Genomic DNA, 24971 nt, shown 5'->3' with positions numbered 1-24971 from the left:
CAGCCTCGGCAGGGCTTTGTTCTCCTTGCTGAACGGCAGTGGTGGGAGCGCACAGCAGCCAGGCTGCGAACTGGTGACTGACAGCAGTATTTATTAAAATGTCATCTCCTAATTTTCACGCCGGATATCTGCTGTCGCGTCGACTGCCCCGATCTCTCACGCCAGCGGGAAGGGCCAGAGGACAACCCAACCCGCCCTGGGGAGCAGGAGAGACACAGCCCGAGGGGAGGGAGAAAATGCATATACAACCCTACCTAGGTGTTCCAGAATAAAAAAAAAAAAAAAAAAAAAAAAAAGGGGGGGGGGGTGGGGTGTCTGTCTTATAGCAAGGCTTTTTCCGCGAGGCTCCCCCGCCTTTCGGGCCCCACCCGCCGCTAACGGTGCTACTTCAGCCGCTGTCGCCCGGCAAACTCCGCCTGCAGCCCGGCGGCGAGAGGCGCCGCCGGCCGAGCCCCGCGGGCGGGGGCAGAGCGTCTCCCGCGCCGGTACCGACACTGGGCACCCCGCGCCGGGCAGCCCCGCCGCACCCCCGCCCCCCCCCGCCGCCCCGCTCCCGTGGGCCCCGCGGCACTGGCCGCGCAGGGCGGCCGGCGGCAGCCGGGGAGGGAATGCGGCCGCGATCCGGGCACCGCCGTATCTCCGGCACGGAACAAACACGGCGTTAATTGCAGCCTCGCTGAGAAAATTGCTATTGTTTCCACTCAAAGGCAGGCGGCAGTTTGAAAGGGTTTATCCTCGGAGCCCTGTCAGTTAATCTGCATCGCGGTGCCGAGCTGACAGCTCTTGGGGCTGCGACGGCGGGGGGGTGGTGTGCGGGGGGGGGGGGGGGTGTTGTGCTCTAGCAGAAAGAACAAGAGGAAGGCGATCAAGTGCGGGCTTCCCCCGCCCGTGTCCCCCGCCGTCCCGTGTCCGTCCCCCCGTCCCCGTCCGTCCGTCCCCCCGCCTTCCCCGTTTCCCTCCCTCCCCGCCCGCGAGTTTCTCTTTCGCCGGGGCGCAGCCGGCCCCAGCGCCGGGCACCGAAGACCGAGAAACCTCCCGGCCGCAGCACACGGCGTGTGCCTGGGCCGTGCGCGGCGCCGAGCGCCCGTGACGTGCGAAACGCACCGCGGGCCGCGCTGCCGGCGCCGGGCGGAGCGACGCGCACACGCGCGCACAGGCGCGGAGCGGGGCGCAGCGGCGCGCACGCCACCCCCCGCACCCCCCCGCGCCCAGCGTGCGGCGGAGGGGCGCGCAGGGGGGGAGGGGGGCGCGCAGAGGCGCGCACGCACAGGCCGGCACCCGCGGGGGCTGGCTGGCTGGCTGGCGCTCACGCACACACACGCGCGCTCACGCTCACGCACACGCGCGCACACACACACACACACACACACACACACACACACAGACACACACAGAGGCAGCGGCGGAGACGCGCTCTCGCTCCCTCCGTACTCCCTGCGCGCCCGGCGTTCACACCGCTTCCCGACATCGGCAACCAAGGACCCCCCCGCCGCTGTCCGGCCGTTAGTGCCTGAGGGGGAGGAGGAGGGAGGAAAGAGGAATAAGTCTATTAGTAAGAACAACAACAAAACCCACCAACAAATCTGCACTAGCGCCTTAGTCCTCCTCTCAGACCGTCGCCTGCCTGGCATCGCCGCTCATCGGGCTGCTGTGCTGAGACTTTGTTTCATGTAAAAAAAAAAAAAACCAACAAAAACCAACAAAAAAACCCAAAAAGCCAACAAAAAAAACCTTCGCTTGCTCAGCCACTTCCATTTTTTTCCCCTGCAGTCTCGCTGGTTTGAGGTGGTTTTTTGTTTTTGTTTTTTTTTTTTTTCATTTTCTTTCCCTTCATGTGGTTGGATTTGGTGGATCCGGAGCCAGAGCTGCTTTTTTTCTTCGGTGGGGTGTGTGTGTGGCGTGCGGGGGTTTTGTCGCTGCGTTTTTTATCTTCTGCTGCTTTTTTTAATCTTGGTTTTGAACCTGAGCCGGGGAAAATGGGAAACGGTGCTTCCGACAGAAGGGGAATCTCTCCATCACTGTTGTTGGGACGTGTGCCTGTGGTGCTAGTGGTTTAGAGAAATAGCCTGACAGCTTTCGGAGTGGAAGGTAAGGGTGCCCGGGGCATTTCCATTTCCCATTTCCAGGGATTACGACTGGAGAGCTTTTAGCCTGGGATTCCGGGGAGGAGGCGGCGGAGGAGGGGGACAGGCTGTTGCTGAAGGATAGAGAGAGAGACAGCACATACAAAATGATCTCCGCATTTACTTCAGCGCTGCAGTTTAAAAGTTAGAGAAGTCCTTTTTGCGACAGGTCTGCTTCCCTGAGAGTAATTGCCAGCGAGACCGAGAAAACCTGAGGTTTGTGCACGATTGGGGTAATTTTGGAGGGGGGTGAGGGGGATGTTAGGTTAATAGGAAGTTAAAATAAGAGAAGTCAGTGGGTCTTCTGTTGGGGGAAAAAAAATAAGTGGAGTGATGGCGCCGTCTATGTTCGGCTAAACTACAGTGTCACCTAGAAAATCAGTTTGGGGAATATCCAAACTAAACGCCCGTTTGCTTTTCAGCAGAAGAGGATTCTCCCCCTTCCCAAATGGGCAACCTTAAACCTCTGTGGCCGTTCTTTAACCCCCTCCTCCATGGGAAAGAAAGATCTTTTTAATCTGAGTGCCTAATCCTTGCAGTGAGCAGATTCACTCTTGTATTTAGCAATACTGCAAACTAACCGAATTGCTGCTGGCACACTCAATTCGGGTGTGCGTGTGCAATGCACACAGGGAGAGGGAGATTAAGACAAGGTTGTGTTTCAGTAGCCTTGCATGAACAAACACACAACTAAAATGAGGGCTATTTGATTACATTTCTTCACGGAAAACAGCCTAGCACTGCAGAAGTCTTTATTTTTCTAGTGCAAATATTACATAGGATGGGAAAAGTCAGAGGCTTTTTTCCTTTTCAAACAGAAAAGCAAATAAGCCCCCTTTTTGCTTTCCAGATTATAGAATTAATCCTTTTTCATGGGTGGAATTCCTAATTTAGACACTTATTGTCACATTGGCTTTCAACGCCTACACCATCCTGAATAACACTGCGCAGAACTGCATTGCCTGCAAAGTGCTTCAGCAGAGGGAAAATTGTTTCCAGAATTCCCAATAAGTTTCTCTTTTTTAAAACCTTAAATGCTGTACCAACCCTATTTGGAGAAGAAGGACCATGTTATTCTTTGAGATGGACACTCAGAAAGGAGAAAATCCGACCGTGTGGATAGACCCGGCAGCATCTCTGCTTTTTTTTTTTTTTTAAACCTCCACTATAGAGGGTTAGAGTTGGTGCTGCTTTGCCCATTTCAAGATTCAGAGTTTGAATTATAATCTAGGAGATACGAAAATCTCTTCAAGGGAGCTTAATCTGGTGACTTGCTGTGTGTTACGCAATGGGAAACAGAAGATGCCTTGCTGTTTGGTGAGGAGATGAAAAGCTAGTCAAAGACACAGATCAAAACTCAGTAGCGGTGCCTGTGTGTGTATGTCTGCCTCTGCTTACAGAGCAACAGTGGAAAAGACTGCAATCTAGAGAGTTTTAAAATTAGCTTGCCATCACTTCTGTCTGCTTGCATTTGACAGCAGAAGGCACTCATTTGTAAGAGATAAGAAACTTCTCAAAGGTTAATGCTGAAAACGTTCAATCTGAATTTTTTGGATAACGTTACGGAGGTAAATATAACTAAGGTTCGCTTTATTAACCTAGGCCACTGTTAAGAGAACAGAGCATGTGGAGGCTGTAACGGTTGACAGGTGCAGTAAAACAGCTTTATTTGGAGATACTGGCAGAGAAAATGCAATATGTCTTTCATCATTCAAGCGCACATCTGCAAAACACAGCTAATCAGACAGTACAAGATAGTCGTAATAAGAGGGCAAGTGCAGTCCAATAGGTGCAGAGATCCTGGCAGCTGTATACAGATACCGGTTGTAGATACTAATACAGTGATCCATTTTATATATCCTAAGAGGTTGTAGCAGGCTGAAATTACCTTAAAAAGCTGTCGTTTAGTGGTAGTGTCAGACCAGCACTAGTTTCATCTCTCTGTCTTTGTTTCTTTGTCCAATAGTCTCAACATTTTATTAATACATTAATCTCAGTATTTCCTGCCTGGGTTTTCTTTTTATAGAGACCTCTGTATACTAGGTGTCCAGAGCAAAGGCATGGAGGCATATGTGAGAAAATGTTCCCATCTGTAACAAATAATAATTTGCGTGTTTTTAAATTATAGCTGTAGTTCTTCACTGTTACTTCTCAGACTAAATAGAAGAATAATATAGAAGAACAGATGCTACTGGCTTTCTTGTGCTATTCCGGTGAAATTCTACATGTGCATATTGTGTATGCACGTATATGACTATAGCAGACTACTTATTTACTTTTCGAATAAATAAATAAATAAATAAATTGCCCTTTTCTTTGTCTGCCGGGTAAGGCGTCTAGGTTTTAACCTAAAAGTTGAGCAGTTCTAGTCCACGCCATGATGACTACATCCTAGACGGTAGAGGACATTCCTATTAATAATCTAATAGATGTTGTTTTTTAATTTGCCTGTTGAAGACTTGGCTGTTGCGGTGGCCACGTGATGGCGCTGTGCACACAGCGGCAAAACCGTTCCTTGCGTTATAAAATAAAAATTACCTGCCCTTCTTTCTGAAAGGGGCTCTAACTGCAAGCTTGAAAACAGCTGGCTCGAATATTGGAAGGAGTTTGGTTTTCAATGCGTGAAGAATTCTACTTGCATTTTTATTTCGTTTCATCTCCTGCAGGCCAAATGACATAGGATGAAGGCTGTTCGTAATTTGCTGATTTATATATTTTCCACCTATCTACTGGTTATGTTTGGATTTAATGCTGCCCAAGACTTCTGGTGTTCCACGCTGGTGAAGGGGGTCATTTATGGATCATATTCTGTAAGTGAAATGTTTCCTAAAAACTTCACAAACTGCACTTGGACGCTGGAAAATCCAGATCCGACCAAATACAGTATTTACCTGAAATTTTCCAAAAAGGACTTCAGCTGCTCCAACTTTTCCCTCTTGGCTTATCAGTTTGATCATTTTTCCCATGAAAAAATAAAGGATCTTTTGAAAAATAACCATTCTATAATGCAGCTCTGCGATTCCAAGAATGCTTTTGTATTTCTGCAGTATGATAAGAATTTTATTCAGATACGCCGCGTCTATCCTATCGATTTCCCAGGATTACACAAAAAAGAAGAAGACCAAAAATCCTTCTTTGAGTTTTTGGTGTTGAACAAGGTGAGCCCAAGCCAGTTTGGGTGCCATGTGTTATGCACTTGGTTGGAGAGCTGCTTGAAATCCGAGAACGGGAGAACCGAGTCCTGTGGGATCATGTATACAAAATGCACCTGCCCTCAGCATTTGGGAGAATGGGGAATAGACGACCAGTCCCTGGTGTTGCTCAATAACGTGGTGCTGCCCCTCAACGAGCAGACGGAGGGCTGCCTGACCCAGGAGCTGCAAACCACCCAGGTCTGCAACCTCACCAGAGAAGCCAAACGGCCGCCAAAAGAAGGTAGGTGCTTCTTGGAGAGGGGGATAAATCCCACACCGGTGTGTAGGTCCTGCTTCCAGCTCTCCTTGACACTCACATTGATTTGACTTGCCCTCCACTCCAGCTTGCCTCTAAATGAGGCGAAAGGGCTGGAGAAGATGCAGATTCCCTCAGGGAAGGGAGAGCTGCATTTTTGTTTCTAAATTGGCCTAACCTTCAGCATATACTTCTGCTGAGCACTGTTTAAACTCCTCATAAGTAGGATCCATCTGTTTTCAGCCCCCACTTACAGTAATGCCCACAGGTGGTGAGCCAGGAATCGCTCTCCCCCTCACCACCTCTTTACTGCAACCACCCAACTTACAAAATCTTGGCCCTCTTGATATGATCCCTTGACTTTGCAAGGAAAACGTTTCCAAAGGCATGCGGGCAACCTGACTAAAAAGACCAAGATACTTACCATGGTCAGGAAACCGCGGTCCCAACTGGGCCAGACCTCAACAACCTAAAACCAAACAAAAAGCAAATGTAGTTCTGCGGAGCCCTCTGCCTGAGATGCCCAGAGATGTGAGGCACGACGCACAGACAAGATACGCTGTTTTGACCTGCTGGGAGCTCTGCAAAGGGGCCACCGGCTGCTGCTGCACCCCTTCTCCAGGCGGCCTCGGCTCCAGGAGATGAAGGCTTTGAATCTCATAGTAGTATTATTAAGAGGGGGGTTGTTGTGTCAGTCCCAGCAGCTGCTTCGTGTCCCTGCTAGAAAAACGGGGGCTGTAGAAGGGTGGGAAGACAGGGGGTCCAGCAATTAGCATGGCTTCATACCTCCTGTTTTGGTGTCCTGACATTTTGGGGAGGTTGAGGGGTGATTTCGGGAAGGAAACTGGGGGGATGAGAGACAGGGAAAGCGTAGGCTGAACACAGACCGGGGGCTCTGGCTGCAACCTATGGGCAAGGGGGTCCTTCAGAGCAGCCTTGCGGGAATGGGAGAAAGAGAGGATGTGCCCATGCGGCAAGGGATAAATCATCGAGCCCAGGGTATTGCATTTTAATGCAGGAAATGTTCTCTCTCTCCTTGTTTTCTGCATAGCCACAAAGCTCCCGGTCTGTGGCGAGGCAGTGCCAAGCTCCCAGCCCCCCTAATAGAAGTTGCTTTGTGGAGGAATGTAACATTGACACGTTGTTAGGAGAGGATTTTCTTTAAGGGCAGCCAAGCCCCAGTGCTGTGGGAGAAGAAAAGCTGAACTTGCTCCAGCTGCCGCGGTGCCAGAGGCCGCGGGCAGGGCCGGGGGGGAGGGGAGGGGTGGGGGACACTTTCGGTGTCCTGCAGGTCAGCGCCTCTCCCAGCGCCCAGCGGCTCGGAGCCCAGGGAACACAGCGATCTTAAATGCCGGGGAAGATCCTCTCCCGTAAAAAAAAAAAAACACCTCCCAGAGAAGGCTGTGCAGCGGCAGGGATGGTATTTAACATCGTTTAGAGCTAATTAGTGCCCTGGGAGGCGGAGGCAGCCCCGGTGGCGGAGCCCCGGGGCGCAGCAGGCAGAGCCGGGGCCGGGGGGAGCCGCAGGCGCTGCGCGGAGGCGGCCGCCTCGGCCCGCGCGGGTGCGCGGGGGCTCGCACCGCCGCTGAGCGGGCCCTAAAAGTTAGGTGGGAGGCGCTGCTTGCACCCCCTCCACCTCTGTCCCGTGCCACATGGGGGGCACGGGGAAGCCACGGAGCGCGTTAGAAAATACAAAAACGCCGCAGACCCAAAGGCGCGCAGGAGACGCACCCGCGGTAGCAGCCCCGCGCAAGTCTAGCGGCGCCCCGCGGCAGGGGCGGGCGGCCCTTCCCCCGGCCCCGGCGCGGCGGGAGCCTCTCCCACGGCGGGAGAAAGGCGCATTCCCCCCCCCGGTTTCCCCCCTGAGGTACCACCTCGTTGGCGGGGCTGGGGGCGGGGGCGTGCGAGCGCGGGAAGTGTGTGGGGAGGGGGGGCCTCCGGGCACCGGGGCCCTTCGTACCGCTCGCAAAAATACGCTGAATTCCAGGGGGATGCGTCTCTCCCAGTTAAAGCACCTGTTTGTGAAATGTGCTTAGTGGAAAGGACAGAAGCGGCTTAGGGCAAACACTTTTTTTTTTTTTTTTTCCTTAAATTTTGAATCACGTTCCCAACCTATTTTGCTTCCAATTTCAGACGTATTTTAATTCTTGCCCCGAGTTGCGGGTTTTCCTGGATATGAGCTTGAGAAACAGGATTGGTAGAGGGGGTGGAAATTTTGTTTGGTAGGTGGAAGGTTTCCTTCACTTGTTTTTCACTGTATTTAATGGTTTTTTTTGGTGTTGCTGAGAATTTTAACACAATTATTCCAATGTTTTATTTAATTACTTTAATACACTTGGAAATTGTTCATCAGATTGTTACTAGAAGTTCTAATCAGTTAGCAAATTAAGCCTCACAGTACTTTTCAGTGATAGTACACTCTTTTGTCTTCTGCTCAGTGTTTAAAGCATTTCTCCCCTTTCCTCAGAAGGCTAAAAATCTGCAAGTGTTGTGTCTTTGTCTTCTGTAGATACAGTCGCATTTATCAAGCACATCAGTGACTGTATTTGCATGTATAAAGCTGGTCTGTGGTTCAGTTGGAGGCTTTATTGAGGGATCAAAATGTAGAATATTCCGGCCACAAACATAACACAATTCATCACTTGTGTCAGCAGACATTTAGGCAAGAAATGCAGATTTTGTTTTCACAGGCAACCTGGCTCAAGTTATATTGGCACAGGTAGCAAAAATAAGGTTGACCAATAACTAAGAGAATGGTTTCCTGTTGTTAGAGTTCATAGTAGCAACTGAATGTGCAATTTTCTTAGTATAAGTTGTGTTTTGAGGGGAATGGAGTTTTCACTGTGAGAGTGCTTCAGACTTGGTAAGGTTGTGTTTTATGAATTCACGTATTACTTTAAGGTTTGGTGGTGACATTGCCTAGCAATGACTTTTGGAAAGGAACTGCAAAGACCTGACAGCTTTCTAAAGTATTATGCCTACCCTCCCATCCTTCAGATTGGCTTTCATCAAGCTTGACTGTATGAAGTACAAAATCTTTCCCCAAAACTATTTCCAGTCACTTTTTAGAACCTTAATGTAAATAGAGAGCATTTAGATTAAAGCTTACTGTTTCTCTTTTGAACCTCTGAAGATTTTTACAATTTTGTATATGATAAATGGCTTAGGAAAATGGATGAAAGTCAGTATTTTTCTTTTTTTAAAAAATGTTGCATTTTACAAAAGATGTGACAAGTATACAATGGATGATTGTGTTTCTGAAAGTGCTGAAGTGTTGAACAATAAAAGGAACTAGGTCAAAAAAGGAAGCTGTAAGTATTATTCTTTTAATAAAATGGTTTGGAAATATGTGGTTTAATCAGCATTTCTTCCATAGGCAGATCATCTTTGGTGTCACTGATTAAAGCAATATTGAAAATCGCCACATTTTAACTAAGACCCAGTTTCATTGTATCTTGATCCTTTTCCGTAGCCTTACATCTGAGGTGCTTAGCCTGGATCAAAGCCCTAGCAAATAGATCTCAGTGAACACTCTGGCAGGGTCCTGAATTTATGGGCTCAGGGGAATTCGTTCTCTTGATCTTCAGTGCTGTGACTGAAGTGTCTCATGAAGTTTCTCTCGGTAAGACAGGGCTCATTTCCAACTTTAGTGGACCTGTAAAGCCTTTGCATGTAGTCAGTCCATACAATTCTATCAATGATGACAATAGGAATGCAAAAATGTCTTTTCTTACTGTGACCGTTAAAAAGCCATAATGTTATTGTGGGGTTTTATAATAGTTACTTAGACAGAAATTAGGAGAGAATTTTTCCCTCTGTTTTACTGCCATATCTGGCAGGGGCCCTCACAAAACAATGAAAATAATTCTTTCGTCCTCTTACTTTCATCCAACAGAAGAAAAGAAGAGAGGGGATATTCACATTAATTAAATCTTGGCATTTGGAGTTTCAGGCTTAATCATGTATATCTTTTTCAGCCACTCTAAAATTATTTTAGTAGGGATTTTTTAATATGCTAGAAATGTAGCATTGGTCTACTTTGTCACAAATTCTAACAGCTCACTGTGTACCAGCATCTCAATATTCAGCAACTAATTATTTATTTTTTTCCAGATTTCAAATCTGAAAACAATGGGGATATCTTAACAGAGGTTTTACTATAATAGATGTCTATTTAGAACAGTAATCTATGACACACTGTTGAATAATAGTAAGATGTAGGATGCAGATAGTTTTGTGACGCTTTCATGGCATGTATACATTTTTTTATATGTCATTTGTGAATGCCCGTTTCCTCTTTCACAGATTTAACATGAATTTATAATATTCATCACATGCCCAGAGGTCACTAGCTGGCTAGGTAGGCTGAACACCCCTAGTCAGAAAGTCATAGGCAGTAATAACATGTCATAGCATGTCTCCATCAGAGGATTTAAACTGTTAGTGCAGGATTTGTTTAGGAAGATCAAAAATTAGAAAATGGAGTCATAACAACCATACACTTCTACAGGGATATTTAATGTTTAGTATGCAACAACTATTTGAGACTAAAGCAAAATTTAGAAAATCCAAAATAAATAAAACTGTTATCCAGACTATGGAATGAGTACAGTAACATAATTGGAAGACTCTTAATAGTTTTTATATCCCACTGCTTTCTGTGGTTCTTTTATCCATTAGTTCAAAGGGACAAAGGAAGATGAGCACTAATGGAAGAACAGGCCTTCTAATTTTTGTGAAAGGTTTTTTTCATTACGACTTATAAAATACTGTTTAAAAACTTCAAACCGATATACTAAAATAACCTGTTACCATTCAGGTTATAAGCGGTTTGCTATAACACTGTTATAAGCAGTTTGATCTCAGTAAAAATCTAGAATGTAAAGAAAAATAATTTCACTTTAAATAATTTTTTACATGGTCATTGTTTGTCCTAAAATGTTCACAGATCATGTTCCTCCAAAATCATCATAGAAACTTTCATTAAATCGGTTAGAGACATTGTGTTTCTTCTTTATGAGTCTGGTTCCCAGTTGAACAAATGTTTCAGAATCTCCTACGGTTTCCAATGTGCTTCATATAATGCCCTTTTTGACTTACTTCACTGAAAGAAAACAATCGCCCTAAACATTTATATTCCTAGTAAATATTTGGGTCACTCTGGACCACTCATAATAGGATGCTCGTAATAGGACCACTCATAATATCAGAGCCATGTAAGTTTGATTTCAGATTCTTTTTCTTGAAGCGATGCACTGTAGAAAAATCATGAATGACCAGAATCTCTTTTAATCAATAAGCCCTACCTTTGTTTTCAAGGATTATATGCTTTTATCACTAATGATTGTACTTCAGTTTGTGCTGTATTGATCATTTCCACCTGATTTACTTCAGTAAACTATGAAACTTCTTGTTTTGATGTAAAGTTTAGAAGTTTGTGTGCAAAAGTAATCAGCACTTCACATTTGTGTACTGAATTTGGTGGGATTTGGATCAATCCATAAGTGAATTTTCTGATACCTTCAAAAAGGAAAATAACCAGACAATTTCCTTTGTTGTAAGAAAAGCCTATATAAATGGCTTTGCTTGCAGTTATTTAAATGCTTGATTAGTAAATATACTTGGTTTTATATATATGTCTGAGCGGTAATTTCTTTGGTATCCCAGATCCTGTCAGTATTTTGTTCAGGACTTCTCACACTAACAAGATGGCATATTACTTATTTTGTGGGAAAGGTCAGCCTACTGCAGTCAAGTGTTTGCCCTGCCTTCAGCAAGATCACAAATGTACTGTGTAGGATCTGAATATCAGTTTTTCATGAGCTCATTGCTTGCTTAAAACGTTCATGGCTTCAGTTAGTATGTTGGAAGCTGTGTTATAACCAAAAAAACCAGGATTTTGGTTCCCCAGACTGCCATTTTTGCTTGAACTAAACCTCAATTTATGTGCATTAGTGCACATCAGACATTGTGGAGACCTGTTCTCAGCTGGGCACAAATGCTGATAGAGACCTCCACTCTAAAGACCATAGAACATAAATAGGAGCCAGTGATAAAGAATGGGGAAGGGATATAAAGAAATGAAGTGTTCAGACTGAAGTCAAAGCATATCCAAATTAGGAACAGAATTCTGACTCTCTTGCTGCTGGCTCCAGTGACCAAGTACTCGACAGTACTGAGTCCTGTACCATCGAATATTTCAGACCAGTCATGCCTTCTTTGTTTGCCTTTCTCATACCAGTAAGCCGTGCCTTTTTTCTTCAAATACTTTTATTACGTTTTGCCTTGGTGAGCAGAATATACAATATATTTGCTGTATTTTAGACCTTGTCCTCTGATTTGCTTGTGCTTTTGACAAATGTGGAAGTGTTCAAGTGTAGAACAGCCATTAACAGAAGTTAATGGTGATTCTGTTTACACAGTGGGATTTCAGTTATTAGGTCTCAGTGACATTACATGGAATTATATTATGACATAATGCAGGTACTGCATTTCTTCTTACTATGCAGTGTTTTATACCTACATATTTATAATTTATACATTTATATAATACAGTGATTATATGACCTGTTACATTTAATATGTTCTCCTGTGCTCTTTGTAAAGCAATTTATCCCCTTCTGTTCAAATCTATCCATATTGCTGTTTTGTTTAGTTTTCTATTTGCAAAAGCATGCAAGAATCTGCTTTGTGTGTTGGTATACACAGAGGAATTTTCAGAGGAGACTTTCTTTTTCTCAGGGAATTAATTTTATGAAGTTCATTCGGTTGTGTTTTATCAAAAGATTCTAACTTAAAGTTGTTGTAGTTCTCAAATTGAAGTTTAGCTGTTCATTTATAAATATGCAGTAATTGTAATAAAACAAAGGTCACTGCAGAATTCCATTGAGCTTTATTTGCATTCACTGTTAACAAGAAATATAAAATGCTCTTTAGGATAAAGAAAGTTGTACATGATATAAAGTACAAATTTACAAATTATGCATCACTGATTTATGAATATTTCAGAGTTTGAGCCCTTTCTGATGCTAGTTAAATCTCAAGAGGAAGACAGTAAAATTTTTCAAAGTCATTCTCAGTCTTGTTAATCTCTTAGAAAAGTTATAAATAAAGTTTTTGTCAAATTGCTAACACACTTTTCTGATGGACTAGCCACTATCAGAATTAATAAAAACAATTATAATAACAATGCCTGAGACCAGTGTTCTTACATCACTCTGCAAAGGCCAAATTATTGTCCTTACTCAGGGCAAATTCACCATGCTATCAGTATAATTTGGTCTAAATGAAGATTAGATTAGAGCCCACAAAAGAGATGTGAAACACTGATAGCATGTGTTTCTTCTACCAAAAGCAAATTATTTAATAATTTCTACTAATTAAGATATTTTTTCTCTGTAGTTTTACTTTTGAAACCATCCTTAACATTTGGTAGAGTGAAGCAGATGTTCTTAAAAAAACCCAATTTTGTAACTGCTTGCTGCATTTCTTTCTCATTTAGCTGGTTAGCCTATCTCTTTATGTACTTCAGTTTCTTATTTTTGTTCTTCTTCATTATATGAAGGGGAAACAAGGCATATGACATACTCAGTATTTCTTTGATAGTGCTGAAAATGTGTGCAACTGAAATTTGGAAGCAAGCTAATTTCAATTACTCAGTTTGAAATGTCAAAACACAACAAAAATATAAATTTTGAATACCATCCATTTTTTTGGTAACTTGATAGAAAATTGGTGACAATGGGGAGAACAATGTGGCATCCCCTTTTGGGTAATTTTCACCAATTTGCTCTCTTCTATTCTTTAGGAGTTGTAAAACGCTTTGGGAGATGACTGGTTCCTGTTCTTCTTCATGTACCGCTAGCTCATTCATCAGTTATGCAGAGAGAGTGTTTGTTTATAGCATGGCTTATAACTTTCAGCCATAGCTGATAGCTGTGTGCTATTGAACAGCTTCACTGAAAGGTGATGGGAGGGTGAAGGATCAAAAGAGCAATTCTCCGACTCTTAGCTGTGGAAGATGATTAACAAGGACTTCCAAGCTTACCACTTCTAACTAGCATTGGAAACACCTTATGTTAAGTGGGAATTTGTTAACCAGTGTCAACAACTGAGATATGTTACAACAAATTGCTTGTGAGCATCTGAGACCCCATTGCTCTGAGGTGGCTCTGGCTTCACTCCTTTCCCTTTGCTGAACTATGTCAGCACACCAGCCAAGCAAAAAACTATTCACCTTGAGTTTTTTTTAGTTGGATGATCTTGATATTGGGTGAGTATGCTATGATGGCCCAGCTAAGCCTCCATCAGTACCAAAAAGTGAAACAAAAAAGAGCTGGAGACAAACAGTAATACTGGTTCAGCCAGGTTTAGATTTGCCAAAAAAAAAAAAAGTCTATGAAAAAGTGGTAAATACATGTTACCCTTGCCTGCAATTTTGCATATGTTAGCAGCCAGTTACATCATATTGTGTTTCTAGGCAGCAATACCAGGTTTGGTTACAGTATTACTGGCGGATCCTTCAAAATAGACTCCAAGATACGTTTATCCAGGGCTTCCTGCTGGCCATTAAAGAGTGGTACAGACTGCTGTGAAAGTGTGCACAGAGTGCTCGGGGATGAGTCTGCAAAGCCCTTGGAGCTCATTCCTGTAGTGCAGCTAGAAAGGGCTTAAATTACAGATTAGAAAATCAGGGAATTTAATTTGTGCTATTTATTGGTTACGAGGAATAATATTGTACATGCTTCATGCAAGAACACTTTCCCAAAAGGGTTTTGGAAAATCTTAAGTCTGAAGATTTTATGTGAAATATTTCTTTGAATTCTAAATGGTTCACTTTTTCTTATACAGTGTTTTCTTCTCTATCCTATGAATATATTCTTTGCAGTCCCTTCTGTACTGTATACATAGAAGATTTCAATTGTCTGCAAAGCTGGGCACTTCAGCTTGAACTACAACAAGTTATGTTTTTATCCTTGGAAGTGTTTTGTTTGTTCTGTGGCATTGGCTGATATCTGCAGTGATTGGCACACATACAGATGCTCTGTACTGGTAGGTTTGAAGGTTGATAGATGTGCTTCATACTGACAAAGGAGAGGAGGAAAAATGTTCAGCACTGCAGGTGTGATGTGAGTACAGAGCTTAGTCCAGCTGGTCCCGTCTGCACCAAATGTCTAGGAAGTCACTAATAATACAGAGAGTATCATGAAGGTTCATTCTCCTTGGAATGGAGGAGGGTGCCAAGGCTGGGATATTAGCCAATTCCAACACTTGATAAAGTTGTGGGAGTTATGTGTATGGTCATAGGGCTTCATCTGTTATGCTATTATTTGGGTTCATGAATGCAATAGATAGGAGTTTCACCCCTTGAAGCAGAATTATGATCAGAAGAAAAGTTTGATAGTTATTGTCCCAGGAGGATGTAATATACTTAAAAATACTTGGAGCCTGGCCTGAAACTGATGAGTTCCTGTCTCATAAATGAACATTCAAATTATTACATATTCATTCTCTTTAGTCCACTGAATTTTTAATTTATGCACAAAAATTGGGGCAGCTTCAAATTTGGGAAAAATCAAGAATATTCCTATTTCTTGACCAGACAGAACCTTCTGAGAATCAGAGCCACTGAGTCCGGATTGTTCCAAGTGCTGCAGTTGTTTACAGGCCGTTCAGGTCTGTGTTGACAGTATATATACAGAAGATTATAAAAGGATGTTGTGGTTTAAGCCCAGAGGGCAACTGAGCAACATGTGGCCACTCTCTCACTCCTCCCCCTGGTGGGATGTGGAGGAGAAAATATAAAAAAAGGCTTGGGGATTGAGACAAGGACAGAGAGGGATGACTCACCAGTTATGGTCACAGGCAAAAGTCAGATTTGATTTGGGAAAAAAGAAAAAAACATCAATTTAATTTGAACACCACCAACACTAATTTACCAATCAAATCAGAGTAGGACAGTGAAAAATACAACCACACCTTAAAACCACCATTCCCCAACTCCTCCCTTCTTCCTGGGCTCAGCTTTGCTCCCGATTTCTCTACCTTCTCCCCACCAGTGGTGCAGGGGGCAGGGTTTGGGGGTTGTGGTCAGTTCATTACTCATTGTTTCTGCTGCTCCTTCCTCCTCAGGGGGAGGACTCCTCACACTCTTCCCCTGCTCCAACGTGGGGTCCCTCCCACAGGAGACAGTCCTCCATGAACTTATCCAATGTGAGTCCTTCCCATGGACTGCTGTTCATGAACTGCTCCCATGTGGGTCTCTCCTGTGGGCTGCAGTTCTCCTAGCAACAGTCTGCTCCATCACAGGCTTCCCTCAGAGTCCTGGCCTTCTTCAGGTGCAGGCACCTGCTCCAGCGTGGGGTTCTCCATGGGCTGCAAGTGGGCATCTACTCCACCGTGGACCTCCATGGGCTGTAGGGGGACAGCCTGCCCTCTCATCATGGACTGCAGGGGAAACTCTGCTCTGGCTCACTTTCCCACCTTTTTCTCTTTCACTGACCTTGGTGTTTGCATAGATATTTCCCTCACTCCTCCTCCTCCTCCTCAGGTTGTCCTTCTTAAATATGTTACCACAGAGGCATAGCCACCATCACTGTTTGGCTCAGCCTTGGCCAGAGATGAGTTCGACCTGGAGCCAGGGAAGCTTCTAGCAGCTTGTCGCAGTAGCCACCTCTGTAGCCCCTCCCCCACTACCAAAACCCTGCCACTCACAAACCCAATACAAACGAGGATCCCATTATAAAAGGAGAATGCCATCTCTGGCTGTGGTTTGTGCAAAGCTTGGTCAAGCAGGTGTGATCCAAGACCACCTTTTGGATTCGGCCCTACTGGCAAATAGGTGCAAGTGACTCTCATGAGTTTGCTACTTCTCACAGCTAAGGCAATGCCTAGATCCACCCTTGTGTGCACCTTGTGCGTGTTGCTTATGGCTCTGAGACACCAGCTGGGTGGGCTGCCCTGGGATGAACATTTTAAAGGTTCCCATTTTGTATGTAGGCCTTGGAAGTGATGATGAGGCATGTAAATTTATTTGTTTTCTTTTGTAAGTACAGCTTCTGTGCATCAGTTCCTTTCCCTGCAGTATTGTTATAATAGTACTGTCTTGCCTTGTGGTGATATTATGAGTATAAATACATCAAAGTTTATAGTTTGCTCAGTAATCAGTATCATACAGGTATTTAAAATATATAGATTATGCCATCACTGCTAAACCTGAAAGATTTTTTCTTTTTCCCCATAGTTCTGATGAAAATCAAATCCATGTTGTCTTCAGGTATTTTCTGGTGCTTGAAGTGAAAGTATGATTTTATTGGCTGTTTTGCAGATGAAATATATGAAGGAAATGGAGGACTCTTACATTTATCTCCTATTCCATGCTTTTAAGGTTTTGGATAATGGATTTTTGTCCATGTGAAATCTGCAGTGTTGCAAAAAATAGATTTTAGTCTGATAACATAAAGCATACAGTAACTTTACAAGAAAAGAATTTCTATTATAAATAAGACATGAAGGGGAACCCAAGTGTGCCAGGATGTAGGAACTAAATATTTTTCAGACGTGACTAAGTTCCTACTTTTTTGTTCAGTTGTACATAATTAATCTCATTGAATCAACAAGATTATTCATGTAAATGGGATTTAATTAAAAGCAGGTTTGCCAGTAAATACCCTCAATTGAAAATGTGGGTACCTTAAATATATCTAATCATGCATTAGAACAGGAAACCAGTATTGTATTAATAAAAATAATGTCTCTAAATATCAAATTAATTATAACAATAAATAAAAATAAATTACTATCAAATAAATAAATGCTAATAAATAAGAAGTACATGGACCTGCTTGAGTGGGTTCAGAGGAGAGCCATGAAGATGATCAGAGGGCTAGAGCACTTCCCCTATGAGGACAGACTGAGAGAGTTGGGATTGTTCAGCCTCAATAGGAGAAGGTTCTGGGGAGACCTTATGGTGTCCTTCCAGTACTTAAAGGGGGCCTACAGGAAAGATGGGGAGGGACTCTTTATCAGGGATTGTAGAGATAGAATGAGGGGTAATGGTTTTAAACTGAAAGAGGGAAGATTTAGATTAGATATAAGGAAGAAATTCTTTACTGTGAGGGTGGTGAGGCACTGGAACAGGTTGCCCAGAGAAGCTGTGGATGCCCCCTCCCTGGAAGTGTTCAAGGCCAGGTTGGACGGGGCTTTGAGCAACCTGGTCTAGTGGGAGGTGTCCCTGCCCATGGCAGGGGGGTTGGAACTAGATGATTTTTAAGGTCCCTTCCAACCCAAATCAGTCTATGATTCTATGATTAATAATAAAATAATAACAAATTTCCTATATACAGACTGTCTTACATAAGTGGAATAAATATTGTTTGTTCTTGTTATCCTAGAACCTAGTTTTGTCCAGTTCCCAGGTCTGCACTGTTTTAGCTGATCATCAGTGTATTCTTCATTAGCTCTGAGATCTCCTCTGCCATCCTGCTTGGACACCTCTGCTCTCAAACCATTCTCTCATTGCCATGACTGTGCTCTTCTGCATTGCATCATTATGCTGGGGTAATAAGTATGTCTTTCTGTACAGAATAACTGTATGTTGCTACCATCTATAAAAAGAATATGATTCTACAAAGATAAGCAAAAGTTAAACAAATCAGGCAATAGCTGGCTGGTCAATAAACAAGCTAAACAAAGCTCCAGAAAGAACAAGACAAGTTCAGATAATACTTGACATGTCCCAAGGCTTTTTAATGGCAGTGCTGTATTTATGGCATACAGGGTTACACTAAAAAGCATTTAGAATTAGTCAGCAAGCATGGCACTGGTGATCATCATTATAATTTTTTTTCTCCTTTCTGTTGAATGGAATTTGTTACAAAATTTCAGCATTCTAAAGCCTGTATCTTTTTTTCGTTAGATGAAAGAAAAAGTAGTATCACCTTATTAATTTACATTTGACAAATGATATCACACTAGACACATCTGGATAAAACCAGGAATCACTTTAGGAGCAGCTGGCTGATGTTTGGCTATGACTGACACAACTACTGTAGGAATAGATGCTTCTTAATTCTTGGCTTTGTATCAACTTTTCCTTTTACCAAACATATATGATATGTGTTTGAACATGAAGTTGACAGTCATTTAAGATGACAGCCCCTGTCAGGGAGTTTCTTCCTAAGAAAGAGAGGCATTAAATTATGAGGTATTGGAAGATAATATTTATTGTATGATGAGCTGTGGAAGAATATGTGGCCCCAAAGGATGTGAGTATACATGGCAAAGGTTATAAAAAAACATGACAAAAAGATCATCTTAACAACAGAATTTATAATTTACTGAGATGGAATGAGGTGAGAACTGCCAAAGCAAGCAAGTAGGATGTTTTGGTGATCTGTCGAAACACTGTCCAGCAATAATTAGATTTCAGAGGTTGGTAACTGCTATTTTTTAAAATCCTAGCTGACTATCTTACAATAATGCTGTGGCTTAGTGTCAAAGTATTTTTTAAATTTCTAAGGTCTGTTTTCTATTGCATGTATAATTTGACCACAATATTTAACTTCAGACAGTTAGGTACGGAAGATCTTAGAGAATAATTTTGCATTAAAATCAGTGTGGATCTTTTCAACAATCTGTTTGCTATTTTTCTGGCTAAGAGAGATCTCAGTTAAAAAATACAGGTTATTTTGCTAGCAGCACAGAATGTTGTGAATTGCATGGCCCTGTTAACTTGGATCTTTGTTACATGTCTGATACCAACCAAGGATTTAAAAGTCTTGTCCATTCAGTCTTTTCTCACAGCTCAGTTATCATTACAAGTTTTGAAATTATGTTTCATGACTACTTACTGTCTTTGTACATTTTAAGGGTGAATACTGTTAATTAAAGGTCATCTTTTTTGGCAAACTAGGGATAATCACTGTGGTATTCTGAAGAGAAGTCTATGCAGACCTTTACATAGGGAGAAAATTAGATTTCAGGTCAGCTGAAAAGATGAAAATTTAGAAAGTATTTGCATCTGTTACATGGATTAATTCAAAATATGCAAGTAAATGAAACAGTGGAGACTAGGCATAGGGTACACTGGAGATTTCTTGAAGAAAAAAGTAGTAGAGATGCTAAATCTTTTCTATGGAAAGACACTATCATGATATGACACCAAGATGGTGTCTGGTACTGTGATATGGTTGGGAACCCTGCCATTTCAGGACCGGGATCCCTTTGGCATGCAGGCAAAAAGACCCCCGGTATTCTCCTTTGTTCCTTTGGCAGACACGCATTGCTCATGGTAGTAGTGATGTGCTGGCGAAGACACAAAGTGCTGTGTTGATCAGAGCATACATTATATGCATGCTAACTTGAAGGATGATCACACACTGTTCCTCTCATAAGACAGACCCTCAGGCCACAAAGTCCATTTCAGCATATTTGGTATTTGTAACTTGTAGCTCTCTGTTAGAAATTGTCACGTTGCCCTGATGGAGCTCACAGCTAAATACTGAGCAGGCTTCTTGGTTTGCAGCTCATACACAGGGTTTATACATGCTTAAGCTTCCCTTGAAATTATACTGGCTCTAAGCATGTTTTTTTCTTTTTTTCCCCTCAGTCTCCTTGTGCTTTGTCTTGTCTCTGGGTTGTAAGCTCTTTACATTACTCTTTCAGCTAAACCCTCAGATTTCCCAGAAGCTTGCACTTTCATAGAACTCCAGTCTTATTAGTACTCTAAGCTTACAGTTTATCCCTTCTGGGGCATAAAATAGGTGAAGTAAACAAACATAGAAGCTTTGTAGGAATAACAAATGAAAAAAAAAAAACAACCCAAACAACCAAAACAAAATAAAACCCAGTCTTTATTTCAGCTAGCCCAAGAAATGCACAGGTTTGGACAAAAATATAGATTCCCTGTATTTAATTCCCTGGTTTTGTTTCCTCATCACTCCAGTCACACAACCAGTTGAAATTGGAAGATCTGTGAAGAGTCCAGTATTCCCAGTTTTACATTCTACTTTGCACATGATTCCTTTGGGTTATGAATTCTCTTCAAATCTGTTGCTCTGTGCCATCAGCTTCCACTGGTTTTCTCCACTGGTTTTATGCACAAAAAAGGTCTCAGTCATAAAAGGCAGGATATGCCTTCCAGCCCATGCCCCATTCGTTTCTGCAAGTCCCGTTACTGCCGTGAGGTGTAGGCAGGCAACCAAATTGCAGTGGGTTAAGCTATGATGTGAACTAAATGTATACATTGCCCAGAGTCTAGTCTTCCCTCAGCCAGGAGGCACTTTAACCACCAGTACAGAGCGGGGTTTCCTCTGAGTTGCTTCTGCTGACCCCATAAATCTTGCTTTTTTATTTCTTGCAGTGCTGCCATTTCACAGGAATATCAGAATGTACCGACACTTAACATGAGCCCTTTGCCTACTAGTGAGGGCACTATCTCAGGAAGGAGAAAATACAAGCTTAAGTTTCCTCAGGCTAAGGATGACCATGAACTTGTATCTTCTCCTCATTAAGACACACTTACTTTAAGTAGCATATTTATATGTGAAAGTTATATTCCATCCTTTTCCATAGCTGGTATGTTTGAATAAAGTAAGCAAAAAGTCTTTGGGTTCAGCTCAGTACTCTCTCAGATATATAGCAATGCCCAAGAATGCATAGAGGTTTGGTTATCAGCAGCTTAGATGACTTTTTCTGGTGCACAGCAGCATTACGTGGTCACGTAGGTCCCCGACCAGGCTTGAAGAGAGAAGAAATTACAGTGTGCAGTCCTGGAAGTCTTTATTTAGGCCCATCGGGAGCAGGGTTGTCCCCACATAGGCACTTCAGGAGCTAATTCCAGGCCATCTGCATCACTTGCTTGAAATGAAGCTTCCAATTCTCCTCAGTTCCCTTTTAGCCACCAAAGCAGGTATCTCAATCATGTACAAATATTGTGAGTTAATCCGTTTGTAGTATATGGGAGACCTCGGCTGGTCCGAGGGGTCAGAATGTAAGTTTGGTATTGACCTTGAGCAGATAACCATGTACCCTTAAGAGGCTTGAAAGTCCCGAGAAGAGCTGAGTAAACAAGAGTAAGGAACTACCAGACCAGAACTGCCTGACCGCAAGGAAAGGAAGGTTATCAAGGTTACAACAGAGAAGAGGTCATCCAATCATGAACTGTTAGTCTGTAATTAAACCAATCATATATGGACACATACTCTTAATAAAGTTATAAAAAGGCTTGCTAGAACAATAATGTAGCCATTTTGCATAATTCGGTGTTTGTTGTGTCCGTCTCAACAGCAACAGTAGTAACCTTGAGGATTTTCATGATTCTGCTTGTCAAGTTTTTCTTACATTAGTATTTAATTTCCACTGATGTCAGTAGGATTGAAGTGGAGAACGTGAGCTAGAGAGTCTTTCATGTTCTCTGCTGTTGGGTTCTTGTCAGTTTAAGCCCAAGTACTACTAGAAAGAGCCACACACATTCCTAAAGATGAAATTCTCAGTGAAATTTCTAGATATTATTTATAGCAAACATTCCTTTTCCTGGTTATATAAAAGCAGTTACAAGTTAGTTACTCATTAGTTTAAGAAAGACAAAGGTGTTACTTAATCAAGATTTTATTTTTCTTATTGCAGTGGTTTCACTGTCACAAATGATTACTACATTTTTAATAGATCTGCTGTGTGTAAATGCACTGATATCTACTCAAATGTGACAATGCCTTAATCTAAACTACATAAGAAGTCTTTGAAATCCCATGAATTATAAACAACATTGAAATACTTTCATTTACGAATACCAATATGTAACAAATGAAATTATTGAAATAAATAGTCCAATGTATGTTGTACATTTTCTTGTTTAAATTATTTATAATAAACTATAAGCTCAGAGAAATGAAAATAATAGTCTGCATAGAGACAATTGAGTCTAATGATATCATAAATCATTTACATTTTCATTTGAAGGATCTAGCTTATCAGAAACTGTTGAAATCAGTGCTTTTTACGACAGAATAATTGTGTTCTTTCTAGCCCATTGTGTCTGCAATAGCACAGAAATTATTTAGATTGTCCCCTGGATTTTTATGCAATTTTCTCTGTTTGGTTTGAGGATTACAGAATGTTAAATACTGTTAGGAGAGAGTAATCCATGTAGGCTGGTTGTCACCTCTGCCAAAGAAACAGATGGACTGATGACCTTTTCAGGGCAATGTTAGATCTATGTGCTTTTGAGTGGCAATGGTGCCTGGAGCACTCTTTCTCTCTGAGCTGTCTTTATTCAGTTAATCTTCATTTGTATCACTGAATAGCTTTAATGACCAATCACAGCATTATTTTACTTTTTTTTGGTTTGTATTAAAGAAAATGCTATAAACTACCCCCTCCCTTTTTTAGTCACCCTGTCTCTGGCACATTTGCCACAGCTGAATTTGTCCTAGTTCTCCCAGGTGAACATTTAGTAGCATGAATTTTGAACTCTGGCCAGATATCATACATAAATGTCTTTTTGTCCACACAGGTGTCCCCTACAGCCTTTGAGTGAACATTTCTATTTTCCAAGAAGTTTCATTTTTGTGTACACCACTCATTAGTCACATGATAAGCACAACCACACAGTACTCTTTTATAGCACTAACAATGTTGTGTTCCATTCATGTACAAATCCATGGTAATCTGGAACAAATCAATGCCATCTCACTGAGAAATATGCAGTTATAATGTTTAAACAAAATTCCTAATGATGTTAAACAGTATCTTCTGAGTTTATTATTTTTACTAAATTTTAGACAGATGGTGTCTTTCTTATTCCTTTATATGTGTATTAGTTTGTTTCCTATATTTTTGTGGAAATTTTTGATATGCAGCTATCAAAAGGCAATCTATACCTCTACCAGTAAGTCTGGGAAGTTCATGCAAACGACAGGATCCTGGTTTCTGAGGCTGCTTCAACACTAATATAATAAATCAACAAAGTGCTGGTGTTCTTTGTAGCAGTCCTGATGTATTTCTGCATTTAGAAAAAATGCTTGCAAACATATGAGCTTTACACATTTTTTTTAGATTCTGCTCTGAATGGATAGAAAATAGTTGTAAAGTTAGAACTGGGAAACCTCTGGAAAACATTGGTAAGTGAGGTTGGAAGCTTGAATCGTTCACATCAGCTGGGTAAGAACAATTAGCTGGACGGCTTTTTTGTTGCAAGTTGACTTCTAGAACTGATAACAGTCCATGGAAGATCACTTAAATTAGGAAGCCATACTTATGGTTTGGTTATATTTTAGCATTCCATTGGAGTGATGTGGTGTGCAGGATTCAGATGTTGAGCAGTCCCAGAAGACCAGAGCTCAAGCTTTCCAACCTAACTTGTGATTGAAATAGAGATTCTTTTCAAGCTATAAATGCATATTAAGATTTTGTGTTTTTTTCATATTTGAGAGTAGTTCATTGTGTTCATTTAACCAGATGTAATGATAAATTCCAAGAGATTTTAAGGGTGGTGCCTTAAGGCTAGAATCATACTTTCAGTCTGATTTTTGTGAATAGATTCCAAGATACTTTTGAAGTTATGTGAAATGGACTCATAGATAAATTTAGGTTTGAAGGGACTTTTGAAGGTCATATAGTCCAATCCCTTGCTCAGGGTAAAAGTAATTGAGCTGAATATTTTATTTCAGTCTTCTCTTTGGTTCATAGTGAGGGTTTCTTGATCCCTAATAGTCTGCACATAGATTGGTATTCAGCAAATAGCTAGACCCATAATCAGTGTGTATGTTGTCAGTGAGTTTTGTTATTCCTGTCAGTCACTGTAATGGTCCATGTTTTTTTAGTTATTCTTTAACATGCTTCAGGTTGTAGTATTCTAATTAGGAGTCAAATGATCTAAACCACACTGACAATATGCAGAATGGCCAAAATAGTTAATCTGAAGAATAGCTAATAAATAATTTTAGAGAATTTTTTTCAAAAATAATTATGGCTATGTCAGCCTTAATCATTAGATTTTTAAAACAGTTTGTTATTTAGCAAGTCAGATTCAGTGTTACCAAGAGATTGTATTAAAAAATAAATAGTTTCTTACAGTATTTTACGTCACTCACCTACATGAAGTGAGAGCATGTTTGCGTGTCTTCCCTTTTGCTTGTGATATGTCACAGCTGCACCATGCTGTTGGTAGCTTCTGGCACTGAAAGACGAGATAAGGAATCACAATTGAATAGTGTTCTGGAAAGGGGAAAGAGAAGAGGCAGCCAGACAAGAATATTCGAAGTTAAAGCTTGTTGGGGAGAGATAAAGCAATAAAAAGAGAAATAGATTAATGCTAGCCAAAGGGGTTAAGATAATAAGGATTTTCTTACAACATCATAGGGAAAAAACAAATACCGGAAAGACTGAAGGGGATGATAT

The 24971-nt window shown here is 41.9% G+C and overlaps 1 protein-coding gene across 6 annotated transcripts in view; it reads left to right on the top strand.

Annotated features, from left to right (window-relative positions):
• The first annotated feature begins 1278 nt into the window (after nucleotides 1–1278).
• The window catches only part of ADGRB3 (adhesion G protein-coupled receptor B3), a 482454-nt gene continuing 458761 nt past the window's right edge, over nucleotides 1279–24971 (top strand). For 2 of the 6 annotated variants that reach the window (XM_074819823.1, XM_074819824.1), the window contains exons 1-2: nucleotides 1279–2088; nucleotides 4790–5558. In XM_074819823.1, the coding sequence (XP_074675924.1) occupies nucleotides 4805–5558 (754 nt within the window). In that variant the 5' untranslated portion in view covers nucleotides 1279–2088; nucleotides 4790–4804. Of the gene's footprint in view, nucleotides 2089–3271; nucleotides 3692–4789; nucleotides 5559–24971 lie in introns of those variants that run through there. The other 4 variants (XM_074819825.1, XM_074819821.1, XM_074819822.1 and 1 more) reach the window with 3 other exon arrangements.

The sequence above is a fragment of the Strix aluco genome, chromosome 3, assembly GCF_031877795.1.
Source record: "Strix aluco isolate bStrAlu1 chromosome 3, bStrAlu1.hap1, whole genome shotgun sequence".
In the NCBI taxonomy this organism is placed as follows: Eukaryota; Metazoa; Chordata; class Aves; order Strigiformes; family Strigidae; genus Strix; species Strix aluco.
The sequence above is the reverse complement of the archived record's forward strand: the minus strand, read 5'-3'. Positions and strand labels throughout refer to the sequence as shown.